General features: G+C 32.8%; 1 protein-coding gene across 1 annotated transcript in view; it reads left to right on the top strand.

Moving 5' to 3' along the window:
- LOC129972876 (uncharacterized) overlaps positions 1–18,572 on the top strand; it is a 30,602-nt gene that overhangs the window by 3,268 nt on the left and 8,762 nt on the right. The window contains exons 2-5 of the mRNA XM_056087179.1: positions 6,353–6,543; positions 8,838–9,023; positions 9,969–10,208; positions 12,098–12,319. Of these exons, the coding sequence (XP_055943154.1) occupies positions 6,370–6,543; positions 8,838–9,023; positions 9,969–10,208; positions 12,098–12,319 (822 nt within the window). The 5' untranslated portion in view covers positions 6,353–6,369. The remainder of the gene's footprint in view (positions 1–6,352; positions 6,544–8,837; positions 9,024–9,968; positions 10,209–12,097; positions 12,320–18,572) is intronic.

An 18,572-nucleotide genomic window follows, 5' to 3' on the forward strand; every position in this document is an offset into this window, starting at 1 on the left:
ATGAAGTATTTGTTTCTAACTTGTTCAAAGAAGATCATCTTGATTTTGATGGAAAATATTAAAAATAAATTAGTATAAAAATAGTTTGTTCCGTTATTTAAGCGAGAATAAAAATCGTCGAAACTTTAGATAGAAAGAAATAAATAAATCAAGTAACAGGGAACTCGATAATTACAAAATGCGAAGAGCTAGATAGATAAAATTTGGTACACAGATTTAGCATTTAAAATACAACTATTCATTAAATTTTGAACCAAATCCATTAAACGATTGATCGCCTCTTGGTCTGTATTTTTACATGCAAGTAAAAACAATAGCTCATAAACGCAAGGATTTAAATCAAAGAAATTCGATATGTAATCTTGTGACTACAAATGTGGTATCATGACCAATTTTTTTTACCGATTATCCATCACAAAGGGGTCCAAAATACATATTCTCGCTGTAGATGCAGGAAAAATGCTAATTTCTCGTCAAAGATCTACATTTCGTAACTATCGTTCACCAACACCATGCAAGATATTCGTGCCCTCACACAAGATCGTTAATTTTATGCAGAGAAGGCGAAATAAGACATTTATTAGAAAGTATGCGAGAAAGCTTTAGGGAGAACCCCTGGTTTTCCGTATAAACTTATTATTCATAAGTAGAAACACTGTTGGACATTTTATTCGAAATCAGAACAGAAAAAATAATTTAAATCTTTATATACTTCTCAATCACTTTATCTTAATAGATATTTTATATTTTAATAAATAGATGAACTATCATAAAACAAATTTTCTTCAAATTTGGTGATATCAGCGTTGAATTACGAGACCCTATATGGGGTCGTGATCCTTTTGTTTAAGAAGCCATCACTTGGCGGAAGCCTATAAAGTACTCAACATTAACCTGTAAGTACTTCGACGCGACTCGAATCTGATCCCTTTTCAGCCGGAATGGCTGTTTGGCCTTTCTGGGGATCGATGCCCCATTCAGGATTTCGGCTCTCGGCTTCGTCTTCTGGAAAAAGAGCAATAAACGATCGTTTCAGAAAGTATCATTTATGACGCCTTCAATGAATTCGATGGAACGGAGACTTGCTGTGGATATCTGGGAGGTCTTCGACCGAGCGTGTCATTGACTTTAAACGGTCAATGAATTGATCAAACAAATGTTTTATCATCTGTTTAATATGAAGGAGGTATTAAATGGGATTCGATACATTTTGTGAAGTGAACAAATATGTATTAATTCAAAACTCTTTGCTGTAAAGAATTCTACATTTTGAAGATTAGAAATATGTCGGGTGGTAGCGGAAATAATATTTTTGACATTGAGTATGCAATCCTTTATTTAATATGTCTCATTGTAGTGATTCACACATTTTATATAATGAAATGAACCGTTTATATGAAATTATTTAGTTAGTGAAGAGAAAAAAGTCATTTGACTAAATAGCAAAAATGAATCACAGTCTTCAATAGAATAAAACCAGCCGCAGCCTAGTTAATAAGCATTTTTAAAATTTAAGACGTTAATTGTAGCATTACTCGCCTATGACTCACACCAATATCTAATTGTACCAAACCGTCTGTCTAATTAGATGAATCCCTTCTCCTTTGCTGTTGCTATTGACTCACGGTTGTGATTCACACCTTCTATATAATTAAATGAACTCTTTATATGCCATTTCTTAACTAGTATAGAGAAGAAAGTCATTTAACTAGACAGTAAGGATGAATCACATGCCAGTGGAATGAAATTAGCGTCAGCTTCGTATATTAGCTTTTTAAAAAGCTTTAAGAAGTTAATTAGCGTTGATTCGCATGTGGCTCAGACCTAATATCTAATTATACCAAACCTTCTTTCTTATTAGACGAACAACTTCTCCTTTATTTAATGTGTTTTTATAATGACTCACAATTGCGATTCACATCTTCTATATTATTAAATGAACTCTTAACTTGTGTAGATAATAAAATCATCTATCTAGATAGTAAGAATGAATCATAGTCATAAATAGAATGAAACAGCGACAGCCTCATTAATCAGCTTTTTATAAAATTTAACACGTCGATAGCTCTGTAATTCGTCTATGATACACAGCTAATATCCAATTATACGAAAACCATCTATCTAATTAGATGACCTCCTAGATAGTTAGGAAATAGCAAAGAAGGGAAAATCTAATTAGACAGATAGTCCGAATATATCAAGCGTGTTTCTCTTTAAATAACGTGTTAATAATTATTAAGTCGAGAAAAATTTGTATTTTCATGTTAAATACAAAATAAAATACATGATATTAAACATCGGGAGTGTACTACACTCGATTTTGTTGCAAATGTGCCTATTTTTATTCGAATATTTATATAAAATAGTTCACTTTCAGCTGCGTGTAGTTAAGCATTACGTAATTAAAATACATTATCATTCATCTGGATATTAAAAGCTTTTGATGTTTTTTAACACTCCCAACACACGCAACGAGAACGCGCCTTCGCTCTTGGGGAGGTGTGGCTTTTGTTTTGTTTGAAACGTTGTGAATAAATTGATCATTTAATATTAACCTGACATAATAGTTTGAGTCACACTCAATGCAATGTCCACCATAAAACGTAACATATACTTACCATAATTAGATAGAGATAAAGTTTAGTTTCTTAATATAATGAAGAAAATAGAATATACATTTGGGATGCCCTCTCTTTGATCGATTGATGACAAAATTTGATACAGGTTTATAATTCTGCATATAAAGCCACCAAGCATGTCTTTCACTCATTTAGTTAAGTGCATTTTTGTGTGATCGAATATATAGAACAATAGACTGGCGAATCTAATAGGGGTCGTAATTATAAATTTCATCAAATCACAAAGGCGAAAATGTTGCGAAATCGTTTAAACTTGCTCTATAGGCGTTAGTAACCCCTCTATTTTCACATAGTTTTGAATCACTCAAAGAACTAGCAAGTACCTTTTCGCACAATAAAGCATTTCCAATTTACATTTTAACGCCTAAAAAGGAGGGGTTTTTTCCGCTTGTTTCCTAGTTATCCTGTTCGTAGGTATAATCGCGCTCATTTGCATTCGTCTAGTTTAAATATGTCTGACCTGGTGGGTGCGAAAACTAACTCAAAACATTCCGAATTTTTAAAAACCATTGTATTTTTTGCAGCATGAAAAATTTTAGATTTTTACACCCTTGTACCATATTGCGGTAAATCAAAGATCTTTATAACTCTTACATCTTAGAATAGTACAATTAATCCATGTTCTAAGTGTACTTTTTTTATCCAAGAACTTTCTAAAAACCCTGTGAGTGGTACAGCTTGTCCTAAATTAGACCTTGTACCAAAAAAGAAACATATTATCTCCTTGATTTTCTCCCATTTCTCCCTGATTCTTCTTCACACGTTTTGAAATGGACATCACGTAATTGCGACCATTAGTTGTTTACTTTCAACGGTTCTCTGAGCAGGACTGTTTTAACTTTAATTGCCCCGTGCTTCTGTGACGGTAGTCTCATTTTTCCCATCCACTGACTTCAATAGTTGACCAGAAAAATATGAGTCTGGGGCTTCCTAGCCACTGCAGTGCCTTGATGCGGAGGAGCGTCCGCCCACCTTTGCGGGAAGATCTGCCGCAGTCTGCCCTCGCATTCCGCCCTGGCTCGTGGGCTCATCTTGCACTTGATCAGCCCCGGCCGCTCTCCTAGAGAGACATTAATGTGAAATAAGTATTTCACAATAAGGCTTACAGATACCGCATTGCAGACAAAATGTTGTTCTTGCGGTTGTTGCGCTGCTGCTCCTCACTTTGAGGTTCTTGTTGGCATTGCCAAATGCTGACTTACAAAATGAGTATTTAGCAACACAACGCAACATTATGTTATAATTTTTTTTGTTGTATTCGATTAAAGAAATATAATTAATTGTTGTTCACGTGTAATGGTCAGACTTTTTAATTTTGTTTTTAAGAAATAAGCACCTTTTCGTCGAAATATTTGATCTCGACAACTTTCAAATTCTTGTTGGCACTGTCAAATATTGTCTTACAAGATTACTACTAAGCAACATATTACAATAATAGGTTCTATTGTATTTGTATAAATATTTGCTGTTCGCGTATAACAGTTAAATTTTTGAATTGTGTTTTCAGGAACAAAGTATCTCTGTCGAAAATCTAATCTCGGGAACTTTTAGGTTCTTGTTGGCATTATCAAACATTATCTTACAAAATTTGTATTTAGCAACATACCGCAACATTATGTGGCAACATTTTGTTGTATTCAATTGCGCTAATGTACGTAATTCTGTTCACTTATAATAGTCAGATATTTTAATTTCGTTTTCAAGAAATAAACATTAATTTATTGAAAAATTTGATGAATGTCATTTTCTTGAGTCAGGCGTATAAATTGTGATATTTTTCTGTCCGTCTGACTGCATATATGATGCAACACGATCACTTAAAATAATAACGAACTACACTAGAGATATTTAACATGTGATCTTTATAGAAAATGATAGGTCTATATTGAATTTTGAATCAAATTAGCTGACGAGAAGATAAAATTTTATGAATACACATTTAGGTGTACAATACTGTAAAAATACAAGTCTGTATTTTATAAAGATTATTTTAATTCAAAGACATAACCACATATCGAAACAAAATTTAATATGGAATTTAAACAGTTTAAATGTTGATTTTCGTAAGTGATTGAAAACAATTAGTCAAGGAAAAGAGATGTAAATGCACTCAGATTCTCTTCGCTACACTTTAAGCTTAATAAAAAATGTTTTTCCTTTTTCGTATACCTGCGGAACATTTTAAACACTATATTCGGCTTTCATTTTTCTCGTTTTCTTACATGGTTAAAGCATAGATATAATTATTTATTGCTGTTGTTATTTTGATCTTCGGACTCTAAGCAAATGAATTTAACATCCGGCCGCCATGTAGTTCATGACATAGCTCTAGGGACGCATAGTTTTAAGGTGATGCATTTATCATTTCCTGGAATCATCTTCGTTATTTTACAAAATGAAGATGATTGCGCAATTTTATGAAAATAATTTTCTGATAATCAAGTCAGTTACAAATTGCAGACGACAATACTGAGAAATGTTTCTGAAGATATATTATAACGAATTAAATAAAATCTGGCATTGGCAGCTGATTTAGTTGAAAAGAATTTGGTTCTAAACATTAGAAATCAAGTAATGAAGTTTAAATTTGAAACTAAAATTGTTTTTTTTTGAAGTTTTTCCTAAACGACTAAGACGCGCAGAAGCACATTTTATGCAATTCTTCGCTCTTTGCGGTTTCAGTTGTTCGCAACGCTTTTTACCATTATATTGAGTTTCCAGTAACATGTTTTCCTCGCACTATGTGGCAGTGGTAGTTAAGATTTGAGAAAGTTGAGATATGTGTAATAACAGAAAGAAGACTTGTAGTATGCCATGCATGAAATCAATCTTAGCATGGCAAAGTTTCGCAAGACCTGTGAATGTCTTAGTTAACTTATTGAAAAATTTCGCCGCAGACTCTACAAATGAAATTATACTGTTTTTTCTTTCATTTTCATTTTTACTCCACAACCATATGTATGTAAATGTAAGACCCATAACCTAAAAAATCGCATAAGAATTGAAAATAGAGTTTGCTGACATATCAAAAAAGTTAACATAATTTGTAAACAAGGTTTAAAAATTTCTGAAAAATACACGGTTATGTTTAACATTAATATTCAATCCACGAGATTGAAATGTATTTATATATTAATATATGAAATGTACTCTTTTTCTTTGATTTTGTTTATATCATAAATTATACGAGATAATTCAAATCAAAAACTCAAGAATGAAAACAATCTAACTAAAAATAGTATAAAGAGACAGATTCACAAATGCAATTTATTGAATACTGGAAAATGGTCATTGCAACAATTTTGGCCCAGTTAGTTTGCCTGGCCTATCTTACTGATTAGACTGCCGCATACCTTTATGAGAAAATTTATGAAATCTTCTTGAATGAGGTATTCCAAGAATTACATTCCGACTGGTATTTGCGTTAACATGGTATTTTGCAATCTCAACATGTTGTCTGTTCAAACAATATCGTGCTCTCATCGTTACTTCATTATCATAGTGACTTTTACACTGATCAAATAGTGATTGCATTCGCAATCACATGTTCTTTAAGTAAAAATAACTTATCTGTGTAAATCCGACTACCCAGCAAATCACTGAAAATTTATTCTTAATCTATAGGTATCAATCACCATTTGATATTCAAGTTAACAAGACATTTATTTATTCTAAAATTTCATTATACCTGAAGTTCTGTTTCTTCCTTGCAGGTCAGATTACTCTCATCATGTTCGTTCTACTGTTTCTGATTTCCTTGTCTTCGGATACGTGCCATTCACAGTACGTGTACGGAGGAATCGTTCCCTACGACCCGAGGTATGCCGTTCGTAGACCCGTTCGGAGATCGGCCATAGAAGCCCTCGAACGACTGAGGCTTCCAGTTGCCCGATACTTCCCTCAGGTGAGTGGATGAGTGAATCTTTAAAAATATCATCAAATATTTCTCATGATTCATTTGATTCAACACGTTCCCAGCCATGATTCATGCCTGTAATTCGGCCATCATCTAATAAGACGCTTACTTCATTCCAATTTCTTAGTTGTAAGTAGAAAAGAAAGTATCTAATTAGATAGTAGGTATGAATCACAGGAAATTCATAAAATTTTAAATTAAAGAGATATATGCTAAGCATAAGCGAGTTCTGCTCGCATAAAATTCTACACTGAATAACTATTGTTATCACACGAATATGAGTAGCACGGCAGTCAACTTGTTATGTAACGGAAACTATAGAAATTGCTTGCACACCGTGACTCCATCACTGCAATAATTTAACATAATTTAGCTCGATTACATCAAATGGAAATTACCATATCGTCAGGGATTCCCAGTGTAAACAAGTTCATCGCGAAAGAGGATATATCATTGAAGGAAAGAGGGATACCTCAGGGAAAGCTCTGACGTCCACAGCACACATGAATATTTAATAAGAGAACTTGTAGTAGATATTTACACAAAACGTTCTATGAAGTACCCATACTTGAGGATGAAGAGTAGTTGGGAAAGAGAGTAAACCTAAATGCCTGGAAGAGACAACATGCATAGTAAATACGAAGCATGAAAACATCCTAATTTAGCATAATACAGGGTGCGGCAGAAAAACCCGGACAAACAATTTTTAATATAACTTGATTAAAAATAAATAAATTAACAAAATATAACGAATAATAATAAAAGTAGACTTTTACTAATAAATAAATTTAGTTAGTTTCAAAATGGGAACTTTTTGCAGCTATGCAGAGGTACAAAAGCTTATTGAAATTTTCAGCAAGTCTTCTACCTTTAATCCATCCCATTCCCGTTGAAGCCATTGCTTCAGAGAGCTCAAACTTTTATGCCGTTTAGTGCAAGCCCTAGACTCCAAAATGGACCATACACCGTAATCATGGGTTTGAGATTCGGAGAGTATTATGCCCATTCTCCAGATGATATTCAGTTTCGGAAAATGCTCCTTGCACCACTCTTCTGTTTTTTATGCCTTGTGAGTTGATGCGGAGTCTTGTTGAAACTCCTACTTTACATTGCCGAAGTGCGTTTTGGTTCAAGAAAATACAACAGCTTCTAGAATGTCCCGCTGGTACACTTTTTGACTTATTTTAACGCCCTCGTCCACAAAACCATTTGCCGTTGGTGCAAATTCCTCCCCAGACCATGACTGACTTTGGATTTTTGCGATGTTCAACAATTGCTGAAGTGCTTGGGGCGTCTTCAGACTATATGCTGTAATTCTAGGAGTTATGAGCATTTGGACATTAATGAGCTTCTCATTAGGCAAAGGAATCTCTCTCAACACTGACTTGCTGCCCGTCTTGGAGCCGCACGAGTTTGTTTTTTTCAGTGAGAAGCTGAACTTTTTGGAACTTGTAAGTTTTAGTTCAAGCTCTGTTTTTGCCATTTGTTGCACTGATTGGTCCCTTATTCCCAGTTCACGAGTGATCTTTCTAATGGAAACCCTCGAATTTCAGTGAACTCACTTTTTGATAATCTTACGGCTATTGAAAGCGTTCACCATACGTTTTTATTCATTTCCTGGACTTTGACCATCATTGCCAAGCTCTTTGAAACGATAGATTGTATCAGACACTATTTGCCGAGGCATATTAAGCAAATGAACGACTTCATACTTCAAGTTTTCGTTGCTTAAATAATTCTTAAAATAGCATATCTTTTGCTTGGCACTGTAAAAAAGCCAAAGCACAATACTTAAACTAAAGGATACATTATAAAATATATTATAAATGAAGTGGTAGACAAAAAGAAGTGAATAAAAATTTTTAAAAATTAATTAACTTCTATTCTATAATGCAATAATTCTGTCCGAGTTTGTTTTTTTTTTTTGTTTTTTTTTTTTTTTTTTTGTATGTGTGTGCCACACTCTGTATATATATTACGGTAAATGTAATAAGTAAGTGATTACTCGTGCTTATTTCTAATCACTAATAAGTTTAAAGTGATTATAAATAGTCACCGGTAATTATACATAATTGCTGGATTAATATCACATTTTACCGTAATGTATGCATTATTTGAAAAACCTTTCTTATGATTATGAGTAAAACCCATTTTACTGCAATTATTTTAGAACTCTTTCAAAACAATGCAGCATCCAAAAAACAATTTCTACCTACTTTATTATTTCACTGCTTTCATAGAATGAGAGCGATACGATAGATGAACCTAATTTTCTTCTACAGGTGGACACTCAAGTGGCTTCTGCGCCTTTTCCATGGCGGCCAAGTGACATGTATGCCCTGCCAGCACAGTGGTCAGACGAATATGTGCCCACTGTTGAGGAGGACGAGACAACCGATTATGGCAACTATGATTATGAGAATGCTTATAGACCACAACCTGTCTATGCCGAAGAAGTATATCCACAGGTGGGTAATCCATTCAGTCTATCTGAGCTTTATGTTTAGTTTATTTTTTACATGTAGGACTGATGCGTTATCGTTGATCTTCTGATATAATGATTTGTCAATAGGAATCTTCAAAATTTCAACATTTTCAGAAAATGCTCATAAGCATTTGAATCTTTTTTTTAATTGTTATGGATAGAAAATAGTTCCAAAATATCAATTTTGAGATTTTTATTTGTGCAGTTTTTGTTATTTTATTTATCAAAATTCAACCTTATTTTTTTAGGGAATAGTTACCATAGTTAAGTTACCATCTTTAATGTGTATCAAAGTCGGAGGGTGTTAGGCTTTTATCCGTTAAAGAAGACAAAAGGCGAAAATAATAAGAAATTAAAATGAAATATAATTTTAGCTTTTGTAATGAGAAGAAAAACTAATTTGAATCTGCTACTTGAAGTAAGAAATAAGTTATTTTGATGGTTGCCTAAAATCGACAGAAAGTAAAAATCAGGAAACTAGATCATCTTGACATTGAAAATCACAAACAGATCAAGATTACTCGTATTTATGTCTCCGAGTGTTTCACAATATTTCAGAGAAGTCTGGTTCTAACACTATTTTGTGCACGACAATGCTTTGAATTTGTCGGCATTTATATCCCAACTCCTAAGAGTTTTATAAAATCAGATGAGACTGCATCATATTGGTAAGAATATGCTCAAATTATATTTTTTTAATAAATCAGAGGTACATTCTACAGACTAACAAAAAAAATCTAGAAGTTTCTTAGATAAGTATCAAATGGTCTTGATTATGAATTCTTGACTTCGTTGTGCAAAAAGGAAATGTCGAAAAAAACAGACGCATGGAACGCCCCCTCTGAGAAATTTGCTTAATATGCCTATTACTACTTTAATGATAACATATCTAAGGGAGCGATTTTAGAAGACCTATTTTTTGCCGCAGGAGGTTGAACCCGAAATGCCCGAAGGAGGTCCTCTCTACAATGATCTGATGTCTAGCTATCTGATGGAAGTACCCGAACGACCGGAAATGTTTGAGAATGTTCAAAGAAGGAGTGGCGTTGCCGAACCTGTGCATCTCGACAGAGTACTAGAGGCCAACGAAAAGGCCAGCGGAACCACTGCCGTATCTACGACATCTGCGCCCTCACCCTCGACAACAACACAGGCCTCCCAGCAACAGGTGGGTCTGAGTTTCGTTTCCATAGTTTTGACGTGGGTATATCATAATTTGCATATAACAGGAGTATTCTATGAAAAAGGTAGAAATTGAAATACAGCTTACGAACGGGCATCGTAAGATTGTTTCAATCTTCTGTCTTTATATGCATACAAGTAATGTTATCATGTGCAAGATAAGTGAGAGAAGCTGGACACCAGTGGGGAGGGGATGTTAGTATATCTCGTGTGAATAAAATAAAAAAATAGATTTCAGATTGCAAGAAAGGGAATTGTAGCATCAAAAATTAATATCCTAAGTATTTCTTTTCTGTCCAATCCATAAATCCACCACTAAAAAATTTGCAGTAGAAAATAGTTTATAAATGTATCTTATAGCATTGAAAAAAGAACTCCGAAAAAAGTTGTTAGTTCCAAACTTGATCAAAAGTTCAATTCTATACGGCATTCCCAAAACAAATCCTTGTGGAAATCCTCTCTCTTCATATCTTCAGAATTATCATATCATAATTTCAGCAAAGATAGGCAAGTTCTTTTAATGTTTGGTGCAAGATTCACGTTTAAACGAGTGAAAACAAATACTATCTCCAATTCTATTGACTGCCTTTAGAATGCTCAAATGTTTACCATGAAGATATTAATTTGAACATGAACCTGAAATAGATGCATGTTATTCCTGTTTCAAGGTGCATATAAATTATTAGCCTGAAGCAAGCAAAAATTTCTCCTTTCTTCTTATAATTATTAGCCAGATTAGCATTTTTCTATAAATATTATTATTATTAGTTTTATTTCTTATTAGTATTATCAGCCTGAAAAAAGCAAACATTTAATTACTTCAGGATAATAAACTTTCCTTTTTAAGATAAAATTCACAATATTCATAGGCACATAATGCGAAATCATCTATTAAGATGTTTGACTCATTCGGAGAAAGAAAGAAATATCCGTCAATTTCAGAAAAAAATAGTAGAGAACGTCTGTACAATTGATTACATGCCCAAGAAAACAAGATTTTGGACTTTTCTCATTTTTACGTTCTAGAATACGAAGCGTAGATAGAGAAAGTAATGTAATCGTCAAAAAATTCTATGTATCTTGATAATTCTCTTGATAAATCTATTGGATTTTGATGACTCCATTTAAGATCACCCTGAGTTGTTAAAAACATTTCCGAAATTATATTTACCCATGTAGCTATGAACATAATAATGAAAAGAACATCAAGCTAGACTGCCAAGACATAAAAATTGTATGCCAGTAACAAATTTTAGACAATATTCGTCAAATATTTGTCCATCTATGGTACAATCTATTCGACTGCATTAAAACGCGATAATTCAAAAATCCAATTATTTAGGTTGTGGATGCCAAAATTATAGATTTTTTTCAAGGTTTTGAACCAGGTAGACTAAAGAAAACTACACTTCCAAAATATCCCCTCGATCTTCCTTGCTATACTGTGAAGCAATAAATTATTCATTTAGAATGTAGATTTCTGTTAAAAGTTGTGCTACAAGTTAATTTGAATATTTATTGTTGGAGTGAGTATTTCAGCAATGTTGCTGCATATAACGCAATTTCTTGATATTGTGGCAATAATAGTGACAGTTATGTAAGCAGTGTAAGTCGCGTGAAAAGTCTTGCAGGTAACTAGCGTTTCTATTCTATGCAAAATTCAAATTTCCCAGTTATTCGTATAATGCCAATCTTCTTCCAATTGAGCAATAAGGTATGCGCGAATCCCAAAAAGAATACAGTCCGAACTTTTTTTCAATCTTCCCGTGACTTTTTATCGGCTACAGAATACGCAGCCTTTCAGGTTTCTTATAAGAAGCAAGATATCCGAAAATTTCAGGAGGATTCGACGTTTAACAAATTCTTCTTCGCCAGGTTCAGGTGACGGCTGTGCCCGCTTCTCCGGAGAAGAAGAACGTCAAGTCGCTGGTGGTGCCGGACGTCATGCCCGAGGCCGTCCCGGATAGCGAGAGCTCATGGCGGGACTTGGGACAGAAGGAGGAGCCGCTCTTCAGGCCGCTGCAGAACAGCCAGAGGACCGTCTGGAGTGAAATGGACCTCTCCCCACTTTCCAGAGCCAAGAACACTCAGAATAAGGTGAGCTTCTGGGATGGACATTACTGGTCACTGCCTTTGTTGTTGTAGAACTGGAAATTAATGTGCTATTTCGAACTTAGTCGAATCAGACAGGGCTTCTGTTGGAATGATAAGAAATGCTTAGAGGATATTTGACTCCATAGACTTTAAACAGAATACAATCGACTAATTAAGCATTATAAGCATTTTATACGGCTTTATTCTTTTAGTTTTCACTTGCGTTTCCTCTTTTGAAACTGCAAAGGAAGGTCTTAATTCGAACTGAGTCGAATCGGACGTGGCTTCTGCTGGAATGATAAAGAGTGCTTGGAGGATATTTGACTCCATAGACTTTAAACAGAATATAATTGACTTATTAAGTATTACAAACATTTTATAAGGCTTTATTCTTTTGCTTCTCACTTGCGTTTCCTCTTTTGAAACTAAAAAATCGAATCGAATTTCGAATTTAACTTAACCTAATCGGCTGACATATAGTACTCGGTGGATGTTTGATTTCATAAACTATAAATGAAGATCACTGTCTCATTCAGTACTATAAACATTCAGTAATTTTTACTATTTTGTTCCATTGGAGCTGAAAGGGAAGATTTAATTTCTATCTTAATTTTAACTAGAAATCGGATATAATTTTTGTTAGGGCGTCAAGAAGATTTTGGCAGATATTTGAATCCATTGACTTTAAAAAGAATATAATCGACTTATAAAGTACTATAGGTATTTTATACCACTTCATTATTTAGCTATTGGTTTTTGATCTTTTGGAATTTGAAAAATCGAATTTCGAGTATAACTTTAACAAGCCAAATGAGATGTGGTTTTAGCTAGGCTGGCAAGAAGTGATCTTTAGATATTTGACTGCATTAATTTTAAAAGGAAGTCTAAGGTGATTTATTCAATTGTATAGACTATTTTATTTTACTCCTCATGTTTTTGGTTTTGAAGGAATAAAAAGCAAAATTTCGAGCGTAATTTTAACAAAGATAATCTACAGTCTGTTTGGAAAATATTTGACTTTATAGATCATAAATAAAACGGAAAGGAGCAGATTGCTCAAAGTATGGCCTTATTAGCTATCAAAAGTAATTCAACCATAGCTACAATCTTTGTTTGTCTGTGTTGGTAACATGTTACCAATTTTTGTTTAGTCTTCGGTTCAACAAAATGAATTCCAATTAGAGAGGATATTTTAACATTTTTATTAATAGGAAATTCAAAAACTTATAAAAATTTTAATTATTGATAGATTTAAATTATAACTGTCTGAATGAGCCGTCTAAATTCTACTATTTCATTATTTTTCAAAGCTGGAGAGATATTTATATATTAGTTATTGCCTAAAAAAGGATTTGTGGAAGATGCTCAGGAATACAGGATTTTAAATCAACAGTCTTCTAACATACTTTTGATTCATGAATGTCAACTTTATTGATTACTAGCCGCCTTTGGCGACCAGCCGGTTCGCCAATCTTAATGTTCGTTAAAATTTTAATAATTAAATATTTTATGCAATTTCTACTTTAATAGCTTCTTCATCAAAATATTTTAAAACTTCAAATTTTGATTATCATATAATTCATTCATAATATTATAAAGGCCTTCAGTCATAACGTAATATGTATCTCTCTCATTTTCTGTTAGCACCCGTAGAATTTATGCTTTAAATTAAAGTGGAAAGAATTTATCTTCAATTAATATAATAATATTTTTTACTGAAACAAAGCATTTTTTTATAATCTGATTACTGAAAATAGAGTCACTCAGCGTTTAAACTTTATGGGCACTAAAGAATATTTTTTTAAATTTATGTAATATCTCAAGAGTTGGTCAACAAAATTTTCTTAGATTCATTATGAGCAGATCGATTCATTAACAATGTTTAAATTTAAATGCATCAAACACTAAGAAAATAAAACGAATCGTTTAAAATAAACGGTTGAAAACAGGTTTTAAAAAAACTACTTAAAAAACGTTGTACTTAAAACTATAAGCATATACATGTTGCCATGGCAACAATCAGAACAGAATGCGCATGCGTGAATTTTCTTCGCCGGTTACGTAACGCAAATACGTGATTTTTTCTACGTCAGTTGGGGTAACGCTATGCGGATTAGAAATTTTTAATTTCCTTTATTCTGTTTTATTTTAATTCAAAAGTACTTCAGAATGAATCTGAAAGATTGATTCATTAACAATGTTTAATTTTAAATGCATCAAACATTAATAAAATAAGCAGAACCGATTGAAATAATCCGCCGAAAAATTTTAACCCTAGCCTCATTACTGTTGGGAGAAAAAAACAACGGAAGCCTTTCTCGTTTGGCGCTGGGGATAATGGAAGATTTTTTTGGCGGAAAAGTTGGCGGTGGGGAAAATGGAAGATTCTTTTGGCGGGAAAGTTAGTTTTTAATTAATAATTAAAATTCTAATTAAAATTTCAAAAAAAGGGACCCCAGGTGCACATTCCCGACCTCTAAGGTATACATGTACCAAATTTGATAGCTGTATGTCAAATGACCTGGCCTGTAGAGCGCCAACACACACACACACACACACACACACATTGAGCTTTATTATAAGTACTAGCCGCCTTTGGCGACCAGCCGGTTCGCCAATCTTAATGTTCGTTAAAATTTTAATAATTAAATATTTTATGCAATTTCTACTTTAATAGCTTCTTCATCAAAATATTTTAAAACTTCAAATTTTGATTATCATATAATTCATTCATAATATTATAAAGGCCTTCAGTCATAACGTAATATGTATCTCTCTCATTTTCTGTTAGCACCCGTAGAATTTATGCTTTAAATTAAAGTGGAAAGAATTTATCTTCAATTAATATAATAATATTTTTTACTGAAACAAAGCATTTTTTTATAATCTGATTACTGAAAATAGAGTCACTCAGCGTTTAAACTTTATGGGCACTAAAGAATATTTTTTTAAATTTATGTAATATCTCAAGAGTTGGTCAACAAAATTTTCTTAGATTCATTATGAGCAGATCGATTCATTAACAATGTTTAAATTTAAATGCATCAAACACTAAGAAAATAAAACGAATCGTTTAAAATAAACGGTTGAAAACAGGTTTTAAAAAAACTACTTAAAAAACGTTGTACTTAAAACTATAAGCATATACATGTTGCCATGGCAACAATCAGAACAGAATGCGCATGCGTGAATTTTCTTCGCCGGTTACGTAACGCAAATACGTGATTTTTTCTACGTCAGTTGGGGTAACGCTATGCGGATTAGAAATTTTTAATTTCCTTTATTCTGTTTTATTTTAATTCAAAAGTACTTCAGAATGAATCTGAAAGATTGATTCATTAACAATGTTTAATTTTAAATGCATCAAACATTAATAAAATAAGCAGAACCGATTGAAATAATCCGCCGAAAAATTTTAACCCTAGCCTCATTACTGTTGGGAGAAAAAAACAACGGAAGCCTTTCTCGTTTGGCGCTGGGGATAATGGAAGATTTTTTTGGCGGAAAAGTTGGCGGTGGGGAAAATGGAAGATTCTTTTGGCGGGAAAGTTAGTTTTTAATTAATAATTAAAATTCTAATTAAAATTTCAAAAAAAGGGACCCCAGGTGCACATTCCCGACCTCTAAGGTATACATGTACCAAATTTGATAGCTGTATGTCAAATGACCTGGCCTGTAGAGCGCCAACACACACACACACACACACACACACATTGAGCTTTATTATAAGTACTAGCCGCCTTTGGCGACCAGCCGGTTCGCCAATCTTAATGTTCGTTAAAATTTTAATAATTAAATATTTTATGCAATTTCTACTTTAATAGCTTCTTCATCAAAATATTTTAAAACTTCAAATTTTGATTATCATATAATTCATTCATAATATTATAAAGGCCTTCAGTCATAACGTAATATGTATCTCTCTCATTTTCTGTTAGCACCCGTAGAATTTATGCTTTAAATTAAAGTGGAAAGAATTTATCTTCAATTAATATAATAATATTTTTTACTGAAACAAAGCATTTTTTTATAATCTGATTACTGAAAATAGAGTCACTCAGCGTTTAAACTTTATGGGCACTAAAGAATATTTTTTTAAATTTATGTAATATCTCAAGAGTTGGTCAACAAAATTTTCTTAGATTCATTATGAGCAGATCGATTCATTAACAATGTTTAAATTTAAATGCATCAAACACTAAGAAAATAAAACGAATCGTTTAAAATAAACGGTTGAAAACAGGTTTTAAAAAAACTACTTAAAAAACGTTGTACTTAAAACTATAAGCATATACATGTTGCCATGGCAACAATCAGAACAGAATGCGCATGCGTGAATTTTCTTCGCCGGTTACGTAACGCAAATACGTGATTTTTTCTACGTCAGTTGGGGTAACGCTATGCGGATTAGAAATTTTTAATTTCCTTTATTCTGTTTTATTTTAATTCAAAAGTACTTCAGAATGAATCTGAAAGATTGATTCATTAACAATGTTTAATTTTAAATGCATCAAACATTAATAAAATAAGCAGAACCGATTGAAATAATCCGCCGAAAAATTTTAACCCTAGCCTCATTACTGTTGGGAGAAAAAAACAACGGAAGCCTTTCTCGTTTGGCGCTGGGGATAATGGAAGATTTTTTTGGCGGAAAAGTTGGCGGTGGGGAAAATGGAAGATTCTTTTGGCGGGAAAGTTAGTTTTTAATTAATAATTAAAATTCTAATTAAAATTTCAAAAAAAGGGACCCCAGGTGCACATTCCCGACCTCTAAGGTATACATGTACCAAATTTGATAGCTGTATGTCAAATGACCTGGCCTGTAGAGCGCCAACACACACACACACACACACACATTGAGCTTTATTATAAGTATAGATATAGATTATTACAAAAATTAGTGAAGCATAAGTTAAAAAGGTTTGAGCGAAGATAGATAATGAGTCCAATACATAAAATAAAAGAATAATGACTCAGCATTATCGATATTGATAATTATCATCAACTGAGATGATAGATTATCGCTCTGGATTCTGATTAAAACCTATTTAGCGTAATGAATAATGACATTAGTCATCAAATTGTCATAAAACTTGATTCAATCGGTAATCAGCCCATGCAATATGTCTTTCACAAACGTTTCCTGAAAAACAATTAATAATTTAAGAACATGGTACCAAAGTTCAAGTTTTTATCTTATTCTATAGGACAGAAATAGGAAATGGATGAATAACAGTGTCTTAAAGCACTGAAACTACCTTGAAGATTCAATATTATCCCTAATATTTTATTAAAGATGTTAAGAATGACAAAAATAGATACCGTCAATGCTGTTTCAGAGATTTTTAAATAATATATTTACTAACGATCAGTTAAGTATAACCAGAAAAATCAATAATTATATCAGGGAAAACAAAAGTTTCGCTGTATTGGCTTTTGTTGACACTTTAACCCTTTTAGTGCCTATATATGAGAAGAATGCAGGGCCAACTTGATACGTATGCTAAGATTTGGGAAAAACTGATTTAAGTAAAATAAGAATAATACTTGAAAATTAAAAAAAAAGCACATTGCGAAATAATTAGAGAATATTTATAGATTTATAGAGAATAATGCAGACGGCTCATTCAGACAGTTATAATTTCAATTCACGAGATTGAAAACGATTTTTTGCTTTTGTTTTTACTTTTTAAAATAAGTAAAATCATTTTCGAAAAATGTATTCTTTTGTGACAATATACTTAAAAATATAAATAAAAATGGTATTAATGCAAAAGAGAAGCAATATTTATTATGGACTTAACGGCACAGACATTTGGAAAATTTTTAACTTTTAACTGTGTATCAGCTGCGTACCAAGAAGATTTAAAAATGAACTCCGTGCTATATTATTTCTTTCGATCAGAGACAAAATTTCTTTCTGTTCTATTTTTTGCAAATAATTATATAGTCGTCATAAGATGGGTCAGTTTTAGATAAATACGGTATTCGAGTTGAAAGCGTCGTAATCATCAACCCCGCCCTCCATAATTGCCCCTCGAAGGCATCTGCTATTTCTGACGACCAATTAAAATGTAATAAACGATTCGAAGCACGCGAGCCTACCACAAATAGAATGTCTTGAAATAGAAGAGTTGACCTACAAAATCAATATGAATCGATTAAAAACATCGTTTGGAAAACACATCTGCTTTTCAGTCGAAAATGATACTTTATTAAAAAATCGTTTGCTCTCGTTGGAGAAGAGAAAAATATT

The sequence above is a fragment of the Argiope bruennichi genome, chromosome 6, assembly GCF_947563725.1.
Source record: "Argiope bruennichi chromosome 6, qqArgBrue1.1, whole genome shotgun sequence".
NCBI classification, from domain to species: Eukaryota; Metazoa; Arthropoda; class Arachnida; order Araneae; family Araneidae; genus Argiope; species Argiope bruennichi.